This window comes from Nomascus leucogenys, chromosome 3, assembly GCF_006542625.1.
Source record: "Nomascus leucogenys isolate Asia chromosome 3, Asia_NLE_v1, whole genome shotgun sequence".
Classification (NCBI taxonomy): Eukaryota; Metazoa; Chordata; class Mammalia; order Primates; family Hylobatidae; genus Nomascus; species Nomascus leucogenys.
In genome coordinates, this window is record NC_044383.1 from 138456096 (window position 1) to 138475697 (window position 19602).

Sequence of the window (19602 nt, forward strand, 5' to 3'; positions counted from 1 at the left end):
TTGGTTTTCTCTTTAGTCTAGTCCTTTCTGGGTTTTTGTTTGTTTGTTTGCCTCATAACCATTTTCTCCAGCTCCTGCCCCTCTCTCTCTCCCTGATCCACTTCATTTCTGGTTTTTATGCTTTGTTCACTAGACTTTGGCAGAGAAATTGTTCTAGCTGCATTCTTGGGGGTTGGCACAGGGTCTCTCTCTCTGTCTCTCAAAGGAGCTAGAAGGGCTCACGAAGGGCCTGAAATCATATAGCCATTGAAACACACAGACAGCAGGTGCATTGGCCAACTTAGGACTCACTCCCCCGTAGGAGATATTACTGTCTATAGTGTGCCTTGAATTAATATTTCTACAAACTGTTATAATTAACTAGTAAATAGCAGTTACATTGTCGGGCATTTTCTCTGTGGTGGGACATTTAAGTCAAAGTTAAAGGTATTATATAAAGAAGAATTGTGTAGATGCTTCTCAGACCTCTAGATTGGAGGCACCACAAACGCCTGGACCTCGTCCGTGCCCTCCCCTGTTGCCCTGGAGCTGAAAACCTGTACATAGTAGGAATATTTGCTACCATGCCTGTTTGCTGAATTAACGTATTTAATTCTCAATAAATATACACTCTACATTTCATTTAAAATTCTAAATTGACTTCTTTAGTATCAAATATTTACATCAATTAAAATAGTTTCATATGTAGCTAACAGGTACACTAGAATCCTAATCCCAACCATTATGTAATATACTCATGTAACAAACATGCACATGTACCCCCTGAATTTAAAATTTAAAAATAAATAAACAAATGCCAGTTAAGGTAAAAAAAATAGTTTAAATTAAGTTTTACATGAAAAAAATTATTGTGTGTTATATATGCTTAATTGCTAATTTGTTAAAGATGTTATTGTTTGTGTAATACTGTTTTCACACTTTCCTCTATTTTTAATATACTGGGGTGGTCTCGAAATTGACATGGCCCAGGAAACTGATTCAATCTCAGGAAAATTCTTCTGACTTGATCTCGTATGAGGCCTGAACTCTGGGTCCCTTATAGCACAGCTGCCCCCACTTTAGGGCACTAAGGCACAGATAAGCAGGCCCAGCTTTTATGTGTGAGTATCTGCACAGATGAAGAAGACCCCAAAGTCACGCTTGCATCTGAGAAGCCAGATGACAGAGAGTTCGGTGTGTGTGTTTGTCTGCGTTGGTGGTTAGGGGAGGAGAGGAGCTAAGAGATAATCAGCAACTTTAAAAGTGTCTGAAGGCACTGAGTATCAGAAAAGGCCAACAGGAAATGGAGGCAGGACCCTGAGTGATGGCCTCTGCGGACCATCAAATCTTGCTGTGGCCGTCTGGTTTGATGAGTTTTTCTGAGGTTGAGTCTGTTGAGTTGAAATGGCCAAGATCGGCAATGGCATCACATCTCTGTGTCTCTGTATATCTAGCTCCAAAAGTAAAGCCCCAGAGAGGCATAAAATAAAATCTGTTGTAAATTTGCTTTATGATCTTGTCTAGAATACAGGACAGTGTATTTCCTTGGGGTAATTTTTTAAAAATATCAATAATTTGGCAGAAAATATACATGGGCTATACATTGCCCATGTGTAGTCAGGTGCAGAAATCTCTATTTTTCACATATGCAGGAATACCCCACCAAATTACAGCAAATTAAGTATACAAATTCAATTGCATAAAATGCAAGATTGCATTAATGTGATGTTAATGAAAAACAGCATTTTTAGTTAGGCCTGTAACATCACAAAACAAAAAGAGGAAGTACATTGGAAATTATACCGTACACAACTGATCATATATTAAGTTTAAAACACCTCAAATGACTAAGAGACCATCAAAGCCTAACCCCACCACTTCCTACAGCCTCCATTCCTTCTACCCCCACCCCACAACACCAGGACATAAGAACTTTTGCCTGCCTTCCTTTGAGAATGGAGGCAGAAATGAGGTCTGGAGCCAATGGCCAGCCACATTATTATGTAAATGCATACCATCTATGCTTATCTTTTGAAAAATAACATATAACAACAGAAATAATAAAGATAGCTGCAGATGAAAAAAATAACACACAGGTATGGAAAATATCTCAGGAAATCAACCTACTGGAACTGTCATTAACCAGTGTAAGAAAGAAACAATCAAATTAGAGAATTCTAAGAAGGTGTGACATCTCTCGTCATGCAGAACCAATATTTGGGGTGTCCCCGCCAGGGCAGGTTGTAACTAGGCTTCCTCTCCAGACCACACTAGGGCTGTTATGCTGCAAGATTTTCCAATCAGAATTTTTACCTTATGTTGCTCAAGTTTCCGTTGTATCGTGTTTGCTGTTTCCTCATGGACCTGCTGAATGGTTATTTCCTCTCTCAGGGCCACCTCCGCTCTGTAGAGCCAGGCACCTATGGTGCCCAGAGGTGCAGGAAGAGATTTATCAAGCTGTATATGCCAGTCAAAGAGCTACAATTTAAAAAGCAGAAAAGTAAAATATCTTTAATACAGACGGCAATTTATAAAATTACCCCCAAATAATAGTAAAGCATACATAAAGCTTTAAGTTAATGATTTCAGGCTAAGTTAATAAATATCAAATAAGCAAATGTCTGTGTTCTGAGTTTGATACTTTAGGGATGGGGAGAAAATTACGGTTAAAAGCAAATTTTGAGGAAACTGAAAATACATCTTAAACATGGAAGAATATCATTAGAAGTGTAAGAAATTTTCCTCTTACAGGAGTAGCATGAAGCACCCACTGATTTTCAGTGTGGCTTTTGCTGAAAGGGAAGGGATCAGGTTTGCTGACATGCTTGGAGGATGCAGCAGTTATACACCTGGAAGATGTGGATCTTGGTCGTCGGAATGAGAATCCCATTAAAACCTCTCACATGATCAGAACAAGTTCAGAAAAATGAGGGTTATCTAAGCAGCTCTGGACAAAGATGGGTTTAAAGGATTCTTTCTATAATCCTATGATTGTCTACCCTTCTCTCCATCTCTTCCATTTTACCCACTTCTCAGACACATTTCCTAGCTTACTGGAATGCCAAGTGGGATGACTTGAGGTGCTTAGGAACTAGCCTATTCTTTAATGAAGTCACTAGAAAAAATGAGACTATCAAAAGAAAATTAGGCTGGGTGCAGTGGCTCACTCCTGTAATCCCAGAAATTTGGGAAGCCAAGATGGGTTAGATGCTTAAGCCCAGGAGTTTAAAACCAGCCTGGGCAATATAGTGAGATCTCATCTCTATAAAAACAAACAAACAAAAAAACAAACAAAAAATTAGCCAAGCATGGTGGTACATGCCTGTGGTCCCAGCTACTTGGGAGGCTGAGGTAGGATGATTGCTTGAGCCAAGGAGGTTGAAGCTGCAGTGAGCTGTGATTGTGCCACTGCACTTTAGCCTGGGTGACAGAGCAAGACACTATCTCAAAAACAAAATAAAATAAAATAAAATAAAGAATATATGGTAAGTTCAAAACAACTATTCTTATTAGTGATAGAAGTGTTCCAGGGGTTTGAAATCTTGGTCTTTAAGCATAATATGAATATGAAAGATACTGAGCAGTTTTCCTTCAGATTCATGATCAGATAAAAAAGATGCTTGAATTAAAGAATGTAAAACTGTATGTCAACACAGGAAGGTCAATAACTGTTGATGAAACATGATTTTGGAATACAAGAAGTTGCTGTGGCTCCGCTCTGGAGAATCTGCTACAAGACCAGAGAGTCACCTCTTCTAAACCACCCAGAAGGAAGTTGTGTAAAGTGTGAAGTGATCCAGATGGTCTCAGGATTTTAATCTATCATCTAGTCAATGGCTGATACCACATACAGGGAGGCCAAGGCAAGAAAAGCTTGTTAAACCAAAGACTTCCATTAACTTACAGGAAAACTAGACAAGGAGGCAAAGATTCTCCCATAGTTAAGTCTTTCTAGCCTCAGACAGAGGCAGTAGAACCTGTTGCCATATCACTGTGTAGAAATAGATGAAAAATATTCTTTTCTAAATTTATTAAGCTCAGTACAACTAATTGTGGGAGAACTTACCCTGGAGGTCACTCTATCCCAAGATTGTTTTACCAATGCTTGGTCAAGTGACAATTTACCGTCTCTATGTAATGGTTGTATTATATGTTCAATCTGTTTCCTCTTCATTTCATATTGAACTCTGAAGTGCTTAAATGACTAAAAGAGGAAAAACAGCAACAGTATGGCAATGAGTCAAAAAAAGCAAAAGCAAAGGAAAGCACATTTCCTAAATAACAATCTTTTCTATTTGGATAACACTCAATATATGTCATTAATAATAATGGTAGTGATGATACTAATAGCAGCTGTCATTCATCAAGCCCTGACATAGCTTGACCCTGTGCTAAGTGCTTTCTGCATATTCTCCTCTCTGGTTCTCTCCATCACCCTACACATGCATTATTATTCTGAAGCCCAGAAATGACTTATCAAGGACAAGTAGTAGAGGTAGGACTAAAGCCTAGGATTTCTCATTTCCAGTAAAGGAATTTATGTACCAGTATATGTTTGTCAGGAAATCATAGTAAACGAGTATAAATCTTAGCTAATAATCAAGATAGTTGCTTTATTTCAAGTACCAAACAATTTACAAATAGAAATTGCATATATCAAAATAATGCAGAATTAAAGCTGTCTAGATTTGTGTTTAAGTAAGCCTGCATAAAGAGGTTTACTTTAGGGGACCATGTTTACATGATAATCCTTTGCTTTAATTTCATGGTATTAAAATATTAAGTATGTCACAGTACAGTTGACATCAATGTATTATATGTAGACTTAACTATAAGCTTAACGCTAACATTAAAACAATTTTTAAAGTTTTATATTTTACATTAATTAAATTACCCATCCTAAAATGTGACTCCAAATCTAAACATAAAATGAAAATATAATTAAAATGTGCAATTATGTTGCAGAACAGGAGAATGGCCCCACAAAAGTTAGCAGATAACACAACTAAAAGAATTTCAAAATTATAAACAAACATGTAAATTCACATGAAGAACACTGGGGGGAGATAGTGAACTAGAATTTTACCTACAAGTTTTTCTTCCATTTTCTCTAATTGAATGGAATTTTAAAAATACCAAAACGTAGGCTGGGCACGGTGGCTCATGCCTGTAACCCCAGTACTTTCGGAGATCGAGGCGGGCGGATCACGAGGTCAAGAGATTGAGACCATCCTGGCCAACATGGTGAAACCCCGTCTCTATTAAAAATACAAAAATTAGCCGAGCATAGTGGCGCATGCCTGTAGTCCCAGCTACTCAGGAGGCTGAGGCAGGAGAATCGCTTGAACCTGGGAGGCAGAGGTTGCAGTGAGCTGAGATCACGATCATGCCACTACACTCCAGCTTGGCGACAGAGTGAGACTCCGTCTAAAAATATATATAAAAAAATAAAAAATAAAAATAAATTTAAAAAAAAAACATAAAATCAACTTTTAAATTTTATTCCACAGGATTCTGAGTGAAAAAACTGGAAAATTCAGCATTTGCTATAGACTGAAAGAGATTTAAAATGCTGATTACATAATGTAAAGATGAAATGAAATTTTCCCTAAATTCAGATTTCAGATAGTCGCTAAACCCATTTTTAAGAGACTAGTGATCACCTTCGGGCTGAAAGGAGTGTTTCTGTTTTTGGCTTTTCTAAGCCTTTGTTTCCCTCGTGAACTAGCATCTGCATAACAGGTAGCTTTATAACTTGGAATTTATTTTTTGATAATTGATGCCAAACCTAAAACCTCATCAGTGGACTAAATAAGTATATTCACTCTGTTCTTGCAATTCTTTTCTCCATTTACTAGCTTAATCATTTTTTAATGGATCTCAGCCCAGAAATTTTTATTTTGGGGAGAAAAAGCTTACATTGAATTTCAAAGCAAAAGAGTACACACATATTAACCACATATTTATTGCTTTGCTACGTTTGACAACTATAATATTGATGCTATCATCCATCTAAATTCAGGCATATTTTAAAGATATGATTACATAAAATCACTAATGCCATAGATAAATCTTTTGTCTACCATGTTGAAGTTCTCACTTTATTTGACCTCTTTCTGCAGCAGAAATGACTGAAATATGATGTCGAGTAGAATATATTACAGAATATAATTCAGAATATACTATATTTAATTTTGCCACTAAAATGGAGTGATGTTTTGCACTGGGAAAAATGATAATGCTGCATCAAATAAATCACAATTTTTATTAATTTTTATTTTTTCTTCAACTTTTATTTTGAGTTCTAGGGTACATGTACAGGAAGATTTGTTACATAGGTAATCATGTGCCATGGTGGTCTGCTGCACAGATCAACCCGTCACCTAGGTACTAAGCCCAGCATCCATTAGCTATTCTTCCTGATGCTCTCCTTCTCCCACTCCCCCACAGGCCTCAGTGTGTGTTGTTCCTCCATGTGTCCATGTGTTCTCATTGTTCAGCTCCCACTTATAAGTGAGAACATGCAGGGTTTGGTTTTCTGTTCCTGCATTAGTTTGCTAAGGATAATGACTTCCAGTTCCATCCATGTCCCTGCAAAGGGCATGATCTTGTTCCTTTAGATGGCAGCCTAGTATTCCATGGTGTATATGTACCACATTTTATTTCTCCAGTCTACATTGGTGGACATTTGGGTTGATTCTGTGTCTTTGCTATTGAAATCACACTTTTTAAATGGGAATAAACTGTGTTTTGTGTCTTGGAAGTGAAAATCGAAGCAGAGGTCCAATTAATGACACTGTAGTCAGACTGGGGAAAAACATTAACTCTGAGCTCAACTTGAATGCAATGGTGTTGGACTAGGCAGGTCGCAGTCGAAACTGATCCCTTTAAGGGACCCTCCAATACTCGTGTTGCAATCCTTTGTTAAATTCAGCTTATTTTATACTAATTTTCAATTTGACTCAACTCTTTGTTCTTGGTAGATTTTTGGGTTAGGTGAGATCTATAAGATCATGAGTTCTGGCCGGGCGTGGTGGCTCATGCCTGTAATCCCAGCACTTGGGAGGCTGAAGCAGGTGGATCATGAGGTCAGGAGATCGAGACCATCCTGGCTAACACGGTGAAACCCCATCTCTACTAAAAATACAAAAAATTAGCTGGGCGTGGTGGCGGGCACCTGTAGTCCCACCTACTCGGGAGGCTGAGGCAGAATGGTGTGAACCCGGGAGGTGGAGCTTGCAGTGAGCCAAGATCACGCCACTGCACTCCAGCCTGGGCGACAAAGTGAGACTCCGTCTCAAAAAAAAAAAAAAAAAAAAATCACGAGTTCTATAAACACAATGACTCTGCATTTGTTTTCCGAGTCATCTATAAGGCTGAGTTACGGAAAAGTGATGAAGCCTCAGTGCTCCATATATAGTGTGGACACAATGCAACTTAAGACTATCTATGTAAGTTAGAAATACAATTATTAAATTATATGCAAACTTAGGGTAATGAATGTTATGTCATTAAAGACTTTTCTCATTAATGTAATTTGAAACATTAAACAGAGATCAAATGACGTATATAAATATTAGTCAAAAATAGCTTTTGAAAAATTCAAAAAGCTTTTCCATACATTACCTGATATTTATCCTGTAAATTTGATTCCACAATCTGTGCTCTTGTCAAATCTCTCTCAAATTGTTCTATCCAAACTTTCATTTCCTTAAAAATTAGCCTGTCTTCTCTCTGGAAATGAGGAGACATTAGAATTTTATTAGTATCTGTGCATTTATTTAATTGCTGATTAATACTTGACTGATTCTAGAAAAGACTTAATATTTAGTAAGTCCCAACTGTCTCTGAAAAATTTTCTTTCTCCTCACCCCCACCCCCTTATGACAGTAAGAAGCAAAAGTTAACTCAAGAAAAATATCTTAGTTATCTTATTGAATAATGAAATTAACCAACTCCATTTTTTTTTTGCCAAGTAACACTAATTTAATAAAGAAAATGTGCCCAGGAGGGAATTTCCTAAGTACACAAACAATAAGAGTAATAGCTGGAGTAGAAACACAGTCCTGTGGGTTACTTCCTACCCAAGGCCATTGGTAACCCAGAAGACAGTCTAGATGGGATTCATTTTGACTGAATTTGAGAAGTTGCACCCAGAATACCATTGGGTGACTTGTCTATATTACTATTTAAATTGATATTAGGTATTACAATCTCCATGTGGACAGAAAACACATTTATCTTGTTCAACACGGTATTCCTAGACCCTGGGAACTTAATACCTATTAGAGATTTACCAAGTTACTTGGTGAATAAATGTATCCAGGTCACCACTCATCTCAAAAATGAAAAATAAAATTGAGATTTTCATACTTATTTTCACAAGCAATGGCAAGGGCCATTCTATAATAGCATTGATTTAGTGAAAATATCCTAACTTTTCATTAAGATGTAGTGTCTCATAAAAATGCCAAGTATTCATAATCATACCGAACATGATTTTTCGGCATTTACAAAACAGCTTTCAACTCCAGCATCTCACTTGCTGCTGATAATGCTGTGACACAGGTAAAATGACCGTCGCCCTTGGCAGGTGATGTTTCAGAGTGGAAAGAATGCCATTTATGGAGACAGGCTAAACTGGTTTCCAAATCTGGCTTTGCCATGCATTTGCTCTGTGAGCTTGGTGTGTCTTTTTTTTTTTTTTCTTCATTAACCTCTCTACTGTTGTACTACAGGATGTACTAAAGGGTGTGTTAAATCATCACGGACCCTTTCAATGGTTTTGGTGAGAATTAGAGGTAATCTATGTAGCATGTCTAGTACAGAGGTTGTCACATTCTCATGATCCATGCCTTCCCTCACTTTCTTGTCTTGCAAAGCAGTCGTCTTCTGCCTAAACACTTAACCACATTTTCCCTTGGATAATGTCTTTTTCAGAACTCGGCTCAGGCACAACCTACTCTAGGAAGCTTTTTCTAACCCAGAAGTCTGAGTGAGTGCATCTGTCTCCTGTGCCAGTGGTTCTCACACTTAGGACACACTAGAATCATCTGAGGGGCTTATAAAAACAAATTGCTGGGCACCACCCCCAGAGTTTCTGGCTGAGTAGATGTGGGGTAGAGCCAAAAATCCGTATGTCTAAGTTCCCAAGTGAATCTGATGCTGCTGGTGAAGGAACCATATATTATGAATACTTCTCTATGATCCTGTGACAACCTCAGCACTAATATTCACCCAAATGCATTATATAAAGTCAGCCCTCTGTGTTCTTAGATTCAATCAATAGCAGATTGAAAATATTCAGAAAATAAACAATAAAAATAACAATATAGCAATAAAGATAATACAAACAAAATACAACACAGTATAACAACTATTTAAATAGCATTTACATTGTGTTAGGTATTATACATAATCTAGAGATAAAAGTATATGGGAGGTTATGTGTAGGTTATATGCAAATACTATGGTATTTTATATCAGGAACTTCAGCATCATAAATTTTGCTATCTTGGGGGATCCTGGAACCAATCACTTGTGAATATCTAGGGACAACTATCCAAAATCCTTGTCAGGCCTCTGAGCCCAAGTCTGCACATATACATCCAGATGGCTGAGGCAATTGAAGAACCACAAAAGAAGTGAAAATGGCTGGTTCCTGCCTTAACTGACAACATTTCACCATTGTGATTTGTTCCTGCCCCACCCTAACTGATCAATTGACCTTGTGAAATTCCTTCTCCTGGACAATGAATATCAGAAGCTCCCCACCAAGCACCTTATAACCCCCGCCCCTGCCCCTTTGACTGTAATTTTCCACTACCCACCCAAATCCTATAAAACTGCCCCACCCCTATCTCCCTTTGCTGACTCCTTTTTCGGACTCAGTCTGCCTGCACTTGGGTGATTAAAAAGCTTTATTGCTCACACAAAGCCTGTTTGGTGGGCTCTTCACACGGATGCATGTGACATTTGGTGCTGAAGACCTGGGAGAGGGGGACTCCTTCGGGAGACCGGTCCCCTGTCCTCACCCTCACTCCATGCGAAGATCCACCTATGACCTTGGGTCCTCAGGCCAGCCCAAGGAACATCTTACCAATTTCAAATCGGGTAAGCGGTCTTTTCACTCTCTTCTCCAGCTTCTCTCGCTACCTTTCAATCTCCCTGTCCTTCCAATTCCATTTCTTTTTCCTCTCTAGTAGAGACAAAGAGACACATTTTATATGTGGATGCAAAACTCTGGCGCGGGTCACGGACTTGGGAAGACAGTCTTCCCTTGGTGTTTAATCACCGCGCAGACGCCTGCCCTGTTCATTCACCTACATTCCATCGGTGTCTGATCACTGTGGGGATGCCTGCCTTGGTCATTTACCCACATTCCCTTGGTGGCAAGTCAATTGTGGGGATGCCTGCTTTGGCTGCTCACCCACGTTACAGCCCAGGACTGCTCACCACCCCCTTCTCCGTGTCTCTACCTTTCTCTTCAAACTTACCTCCTTCACTATGGGCAAGCTTCCACCCTCCATTCCCCCTTCTTCTCCGTTAGCCTCGTTCTCGAGAACTTAAAAGTTCTTCATCTCACACCTACCTTTAGACCCCTAATGCCTTACTTTCTTCTGCAACACCTCTTGGCCCCAGTACAAACTCAACAATGGTTCTAAATGGCTGGAAAACAGCACTTTTGATTTCTCCATCTTACAAGACCTGGATGATTTTTGTCGAAAAATGGGCAAATGGTCTGAGGTGCCCGATGTCCAGGCATTCTTTTACACATCAGTCCCTCCCTAGTCTCTGCTCCCAGTGCAACTCATCCCAAATCTTTCTTCTTTCTCTCCTGTCTATTCCTTCAGTCTCCACCCCAAGCTCTGAGTCCTTTGAATCCTCCTTTTCTGTGGACCCATCTGACCTCTCCCCTCCTCCTCAGGCTGCTCCTCGCCAGGCTGAGCCAGGTCCCAATTCTTCCTCAGCCTCCGCTCCCCAGCCCTATAATCCTTCTATCATCTCCCCTCCTCACACCCTGTCTGGCTTACAGTTTTGTTCCACAACTAGCCCTCCCCGACCTGCCCAACAATTTCCTCTTACGGAGGTGGCTGGAGCTCAAGGCATAGTCAAGGTTAACCCTCCTTTTTCTTTATCCGACCTCTCCCAAATCAGTTAGCGTTTAGGCTCTTTTTCATCAAATATAAAAGCCCAGCCCGGTTCATGGCCTGTTTGGCAACAACCCTTAGATGCTTTACCGCCCTAGACCCAGAGGGGCCAGAAGGCCGTCCTATTCTCAATATGCATTTTATTACCCAACCCGCTCCTGACATTAGAAAAAGCTCCAAAAATTAGATACCGGCCCTCAAGCCCCACAGTAGGACTTAATCAACCTCGCCTTCAAGTTGTACAATAATAGAGAAGAGGCAGCCAAGCGGCGACATATGTCTGAGTTGCAATTACTTGCCTCCACTGTAAGAGAAACCCCAGCCACATCTCCAGCACACAAGAACTTCAAAACACCTAAATCGCAGTGGCCAGGCATTCCTCCAGGACCTCCTCCCCCAGGATCTTGCTTCAAGTGCTGGAAATCTGGCCACTGGGCCAAGGAATGCCCACAGCCTGGGATTCCTCCTAAGCCGTGTCCCAATTGTGCAGGACCCCACTGGAAATCGGACTGTCCTACTTGCCTGGCAGCCACTCCCAGAGCCCCTGGAACTCTGGCCCAAGGCTCTCTGACTGACTGCTTCCCAATCTTCTCGGCTTAGCAGCTGAAGACTGACACAGCCCAATCACCTCGGAAGCCTCCTGGACCATCAATGATGCTTTAGGTAACTCTTACAGTGGAGGGTAAGTCCATATCCTTCTTAATCAATATGGAGGCTACCCACTCCACATTACCTTCTTTTCAAGGGCCTGTGTACCTTGCCCCCATAACTGTTGTGGGTATTGACGGCCAGGCTGCTAAACCCTTTAGAACTCCCCTACTCTGGTGTCAACTTGGAAAACATTCTTTTATGCCCTCTTTTTTAGTTATCCCCATCTGCCCAGTTTGCTTATTAGGTCAAGACATTTGAACGAAATTATCTGCTTCTCTGACTATTCCTGGGCTACAGCCACATCTCATTGCTACCCTTTTCTCCATTTAAAACCTCCTTCGTGTCTTCCTCTTGTGTACCCCACACCTTAATCCACAAGTATGGGACAACTCTACACCCTCCCTAGCAACTGACCACATGCCCATTACTATCCCATTAAAATCTAATCACCCTTACCCCACTAAACACTAGTATCCCATCCCACAACAGGCCTTGAGAGGACTAAAGCCTGTCCAGGATCTTCGCCTTATCAACAAAATTGTCTTACCTATCCATCCCGTGGTGTCAAACCCATATACTCTCCTATCCTCAGTACCTCCCTCCATAACCCATTATTCTGTTCTGGATTTCAAAGATGCTTTCTTTACTATTGCGTTACACCCTTCATCCCAGCCTCTCTTCCCTTTCATTTGGACTGACCCTGACACCCATCAGTCTCAGCAACTTACCTGGGCTGTACTGCTACAAGGCTTCAGGGACAGCCCCCGTTACTTCAGTCAAGCCCTTTCTCATACTTTACTTTCTTTCTGTCAATCTGCTTCTCACCTTATTCAATACTTTGACAACCTTCTACTTTATAACCCCTCCTACAAATCTTCCCAACAGGATGCCCTCTTGCTCTTCCAACATCTATTCTCAAAAGGATATTGCAACTCCCTGGCCAAAGCCCAAATTTCTTCCGCATCCATTACCTATCTCAGCATAATTCTTCATAAAAACATACATGCTCTCCCTGCTGATTGTGTCCGGCTAATCTCCCAAACCCCAGCCCCTTCTACAAAGCAACAACTCCTTTCCTTCCTAGGCATAGTTAGGTACTTTCACCTTTGGATATCTGGTTTTGCCATCCTGACTAAACCATTATATAAACTCACAAAAGGAAACCTAGCTGACCCCATAGATCCCAAATCCTTTCCCCACTCCTCTTTCCGTTCCTTAAAAACATGCCCTAAAAGCTGCTCCCACACTAGCTCTCCCTAACTCATCCCAACCCTTTTCATTACATGCAGCCAAAGTACAGGGCTGTGCGGTCGGAATTCTTACACAAGAGCTGGGACCACGCCCTGTAGCCTTTCTGTCCAAACAACTTGACCTCACAGTTCTGAGCTGGCCTTCATGTCTGTATGCAGTGGCAGCCACCACTTTAATACTTTTAGAGTCCCTCAAAATCACAAGCTATGCTCCACTTACTCTCTACAGTTCCCATAACTTTCAAAATCTATTTTCCTCCTCACACTTGACGTGTATACTTTCTTCCCCCCAGCTCTTTCATCTGTACTCACTATTTGTTGAGTCTCCCACAATTACCATTGTTCCTGGCCTGGACTTCAATCTGGCTTCCCACATTATTCCTGATACCACACCTGACCCCCATGACTGTATCTCTCTGATCCACCTGACATTCACCCCATTTCCCCATATTTCCTTCTTTCCTGTTCCTCACCCTGATCACACTTGGTTTATTGATGGCAGTTCCACCAGGCCTAATCGCCACTCACCAGCAAAGGCAGGCTATGCTATAGTATCTTCCACATCTATCATTGAGGCTACTGCTCTGCCCCCCTCCACTACCTCTCAGCAAAAGCCAAACTCATTGCCTTAACTTAGGCCCTCACTCTTGCAAAGGGACTACACGTCAATATTTATACTGACTCTAACTATGCCTTCCATATGCTGCACCACCATGCTGTTATATGGGCTGAAAGAGGTTTCCTCACTACGCAAGGGTCCTCCATCATAATGCCTCTTTAATAAAAACTCTTCTCAAGGCTGCTTTACTTCCAAAGGAAGCTGGAATCCTTCACTGCAAAGGCCATCAAAAGGCCTCAGACCCCGTTGCTCAAGAAAACAATTATGCTGATAAGACAGCTAAAGAAGCAGCCAGTATTCCTACTTATGTCCCTCATGGCCAGTTTTTCTCCTTCTCATCAGTCACTCCTACTTACTCTCCCACTGAAGTTTCCACCTATCAATCCCTCCCTACTCAAGGCAAATAGTTCTTGGACCAAGGAAAATTCCTCCTTTCAGCCTTACAGGCTCATTCCATTCTATCGTTTTTCATAACCTCTTCCACGTGGGTTACAAGCCACCAGCCCGCCTCTTAGAACCTCTCATTTGCTTTCCATCATGGAAATCTATCCTGAAGGAAATCACTTCTCAGTGTTCCATTTGCTATTCTCCCACTCCTCAGGGATTTCTGAGGCCCCCTCCCTTCCCTACACATCAAGCTCAGGGGTTTGCCCCTGCCCAGGACTGGCAAATTGACTTTACCCACATGCCCTGAGTCAGGAAACTAAAATACCTCTTGGTCTGGGTAGACACTTTCACTGGATGGGTAGATGCCTTTCCCTCAGGGTCTGAGAAGGCTACCGTGGTCATCTCCTCCCTTCTGTCGACATAATTCCTCGATTTAGCCTCCCCCTCTACCCAGTTGCCCCATCAATCCCCATTACAACCTCAAATGGCTGCTGCCCTAGTGGATCCCTAGTGTTAGATATGAGTTCTAAATTTCTTTTCAAAGAATCAATATGTCAGTAGGTTCAATTCTTTGCCTTCTACTTTTAAACTTAACTTCCTCATAAAGCAGCCTTTTTTGATTACCTGTTCCACCCTGACTCATTTCAATCACCTGCTCCACCCTGACTCATTCCGATTACCTGCTCCACCCTGACTCATTCCAATTACCTGCTCCACCCTGACTCATTCCGATTACCTGCTCCACCCTGACTTATTCCAATTACCTGCTCTGTCATAACCATTTTTCCCGCCAAACCACTCACCCCGTCACTCTCTTTAAATTAGCCAGTCAAAATTAGTTTAGCCTGTACGGTCTAACCCCAGCCAATAGGGGAATGACACAGCAGCAGGGGCCACATGCATCAGGGAGAAGAACCCCTTCCCCTCCTTTGTCTAAGTGTGCGCTCACCATTGCTCCATCTGTAAGGGCACAACCTTCTATAGAAGTACCTTGCCTTGCTGAGAATTAAAAAGAAAATTTTATATTCAAGTGCTATTTCTTTTGCGGCACAGAAACTTTACAGGTAACACTAGGAGTCTGGGTACAAGACAACCTCTTTTAGTACTCCTCATCTTTTCACTTTGCATGTCCAGTTTTGCCTTGCACAAGGTCTCTTCTGCTTCTGTGGCTCCTCTACCTACATGTGTCTACCTGCTAACTGGATAGGCACATGCACACTAGTTTTCCTTACTCCCAAAATTCAATTTGCAAATAGGACCGAACAGCTTCCTGTTCCCCTCATGACACCAATACTTCACCACTATTTTGTTTTATTTTTCTTATAAGAAGACAGGAATAGGCCTCAACTTACTTACTGCTGAAAAAGGAGAACTCTGTATATTTTTAAATGAAGAATGTTGTTTTTACCTAAATCAATCTGGCCTGGTATATGACAACATAAAAAAAAACTAAAGGATAGAGTCCAAAAACTCGTGATCCAAGCAAATAATTATGCTGAACCCCCTTGGACACTCTCTAACTGGATGTCCCGGGTCCTCCCAATTCTTAGTCCTTTAATACCTCTTTTTCTCCTTCTCTTATTCTGACCTTGTGTCTTCTGTTTAGTTTCTCAACTCATACAAAACCACATCCAGGCCATCACCAATCATTCTATATGACAAATGCTCCTTCTAACAACCCCACAATATCACCCCTTACCCCAAAATCTTTCTTCAGTTTAATCTCTCCCACTCTAGGTTCCCACATCAGCCCAATCCTGCTCGAAGCAGCCCTGAGAAACATCCCCCCAAAATTTTCAATGCCCCAACACTTCACCACTATTTTGTTTTGTTTTTCTTATTAATATAAGAAGACAGGAATGTCAGGTCTCTGAGCCCAAGCCTGCACATATACATCCAGATGGCTGAGGCAATTGAAGAACCACAAGAGTGAAAATGCTGGTTCCTGCCTTAACCGATGACATTCCACCATTGTGATTTGTTCCTGCCCCACCCTAACTGATCGATTGATCTTGTGAAATTCTTTCTCTGGACTATGAATCTCGGAAGCTCCCCACTGAGCACCTTGTAACCCCTGCCCCTGTCTGCAAGAGAAAAACCCCCTTTGACTGTAATTTTCCACTACCCACCCAAATCCTATAAAACTGCCCCACCCCTATCTCCCTTTGCTGACTCCTTTTTCGGACTCAGTCTCCCTGCACCCAGGTGATTAAAAAACTTTATTGCTCACACAAAGCCTGTTTGGTGGGCTCTTCACACGGACGTGTTTGACACTCCTTATGTATCTTTTTAATCTCATCATCTAACACAGTGTCTGGCACTCAGAATCACTCAACATATGATTGCAGAATAAGAGATAAGTTAGAAACATAGTTAAAAGTAGAAAGAAATGGAACTGGAGCCCAAGACTACAAAGTTTCAGTTATTCCCAGGATGTCTTTTCTGAATGAACAGGTGAATATAATTAAGGTACATGTTTTATTATCAGTTGATTCTCATGCCCAGAAAAGCACTGATACCACGTTCTTATGAGCTCAGAGAGAATACTTGTTTTTGGTGTGTCTGCAAGGTACCAGAGGTCAGTGTGGCCACCAGAAGTGACCCATCTAACAGCACAGGACTTCATTGTGAGCCTCTGAGGACAGGCTGCTCATCAACTTCTGCATTTTAAAAAGCACTTGACTGCCCTGAAGAGGAGCTATTTGTTACACAAAGTCATCTGACAGAAAAGGGTTATGTTCTTAAAATAACTTTATTAGAGCCTATTTAGTAAATGACTTTCTAATGGTTGGAAAGTGTCTAGCAGATTGCAATAAGGTGAGAAGAGTGTCGCTATTTATATACTCAACATTCTCCTTTCTAAGAGAAAAATGAAGTACAAAACAATATTTACAGCCCATTAGTCTAGGGCTTTTCTTCAACTGATAACTTTCACACACATTCAGAAGACATGGCAACCTATTGCTTATATCTAAATTCCAAGCAGCTATACTGTCAGCATTCTCTCTACTTTTTCTTTCACTTTATTGTTTTTCATTCTCTCTCATTCACTCATACACACACACACACACACACACACAACCACATACACATAAGTCACATTTACATTTGTGTATCATGTTCACATATACACAAACTCATACTTTATGGAGCATGATATTTAAAAAATTTAGTATTTGCTATGAAATTAGTTGCTTCTGATTTTTCTATTACAATGTTGATATAAATACAAATATCCTTAACCTGTGGCCTAGATGGAACATAAAGAAAAATGGAAAAACTGAAATATGGGACATGCATTCAATAACTTGGATATGGACAGGAATTCATAACCATTCATTCTGCTAATATCTTTTGAGCACCTACTACACGTCATGAACTTTACTAAACCATGAGACCCAATACTGAGCAGAAGAGAGTGAGGAAACTCAGACCGGTAAGTTAATCGGATACTCACCTTGTTCGTTGATTCTCTGCTAACATTTTAAGATGCAAAACTAAACCTTTCTTTTGTTTTTATTTTCTGTGTCACATTTAAAGACACCAAACGTAGTTATTGTAAGTCCTTCTTATTAGTGTTATTAAGTATTGTAAAGAAGAAATTAATTGATAGATACCATTTTATAATGAAAGATTAACGGGCAAGTCCATGGGAGTAGCTTAGACTATCACTAACGTTTGATAACACATATGTATGTTATTTGTTCTGTTAGAAAGGAAACACAAATGATGTGATTGAAGTATTAAAAGAAATGTATACATAAAGACAAAAACATGCAAAGGAATGACTAAAATGCTACAGAATGCAGGATGTTTGAAAGAGGTCATCAATGCAAGATTACTTAAATCTTACCTTAAAATTTTGTATAGAATATGCAAAAGATGGGAAACCTGGAAGTATTTCCTAACAATATGAAAAGATAATATATAGAAATATAATATAAATCAGCGTCAAAAATTATTTAGAAAACAAGAAGAAAATCAATGGAAAGGCATCTGCCTTTAGAGAAACAGGCGATCATCTCAAGGGTATAATTACTTTAAGACATTTTCATAGCTTTTGAAAATACAAAAATATTCAACTCCAATAAGGCAACATCGTTTTCTAGAAAATGACATTTTTAACTTGGAATAGTCATACGTAGCTATATATTTTGTAAACATGTCTCAAAATAACATTAAATATTTTAGAAGGTCAACTATGTAAAGAAGAGGTATATGGACTTATATTACTTTCCCTATAAATATACACAGCACACATGTTTCTTTGTCCTCATAAGAATTAAGCCTGCGCTGTGCTTCTTAGGGCAGTCAGGAATGTTTGTTGCAATGGAAGAACAGATGGGTGAAAAAATAAATGAAAGTTTAGAAGGTGAATGAGATAAGCCAATAGACCTATTTTATTTCTTTATGACTGAGCGCTAATTATTCAAGAAGTATCTTAAGGGGAAAAGTTTATCAGTTTTATTGGATGAGATAAAAAAAAACCATGGCAATGTCGATTTTCAGTAAGAAAATCATATTTAAAATGGCATCGATAAAATATTTAATTCAAATAAAATCACAAAGGGGATATATAAATCAAATACACACAAAAATGAAAGCCTGGTAGACATGTTCATGTCAAGAATTTTTTAAAAAATGAATTAAGAGAGTAAGAGCTGAGTGACAAATACTGAGTACTTTGAGGTGAGGGCTCAAAACTAATATGCATAGTTTACAAAATATTAAAGGTTCACTAGACAGAATTAGGTGACCATTAACTGTGTTAAATATAAGCCCTACATCATAACAAAAAATACATTATTCAAAATATTCAGTTTTGGATGCTTATGCACTACACGACAAATGCCACTAAAAAAGGGCAAAGCTTCCAATACATTTTCACAAAAATAATTTTTGAGATAAGCCTGAATAAATCACATGCATCCTCTTTTTAGGAAAGGGATAGAGGGAAATTTTTTAATGACCAGAATTTATTTTCTAGATGATTAAAGTAACCTCTGAAAATAATAAAGCCTCTTTAGTAAAGTATATTAAAAAGCTTATATCAATAGATTGTGTGTTTCAAATCTCTAAGGACTTTTGCATTAAACTTCTGCTCATGAGCATTAAGTAAAGCATCTCCTTTTGTTTTTTTAGATGCTTCCAGCCACAAAGTTTACTAATCTGGAGAGATGATTAATGTCAAAGACTCTAAAAGAGTAAAACCTCAGACACCAAATTAGATATAAATCCATCTGGGTAATATAAGGACTTCACATATAAAAACCAGATGGAAGTTTGGATGGATTTTCTCTGTGCTATATGAGGTAAGTCTAATGTGTTTTCTTACAGAGTTTCTTATTCACACAACAGTATTGTCAAAACCCAGCAAGCCCCAGATGACTCCAAAATATTTGCATCAATCCATGCCAGCATTTGCACATGGAGTCTTTGCTTTAGCCGTTTGTGGTGCTTTTTAGAAACAATTACTTTACTAGTAATAACTATAGATAAATCACTCTGGTGGCCAGTGTTTGTGCCCCAATCCTGGCAAGGAACAAAAGAGGTTTCCTGAACTTAT

At 39.9% G+C, this 19602-nt stretch overlaps 1 protein-coding gene across 3 annotated transcripts in view; it reads right to left on the reverse strand.

The window, feature by feature from the left end:
* The window catches only part of SYNE1 (spectrin repeat containing nuclear envelope protein 1), a 526037-nt gene that overhangs the window by 370056 nt on the left and 136379 nt on the right, over positions 1–19602 (reverse strand). For all 3 annotated transcript variants that reach the window (XM_030809854.1, XM_030809853.1, XM_030809855.1), the window contains 4 exons: positions 17890–17940; positions 7606–7713; positions 4046–4183; positions 2293–2457 (listed from right to left, as the gene is read on the reverse strand). In XM_030809854.1, coding sequence (XP_030665714.1) covers positions 2293–2457; positions 4046–4183; positions 7606–7713; positions 17890–17940 — 462 coding nt within the window. The remainder of the gene's footprint in view (positions 1–2292; positions 2458–4045; positions 4184–7605; positions 7714–17889; positions 17941–19602) is intronic.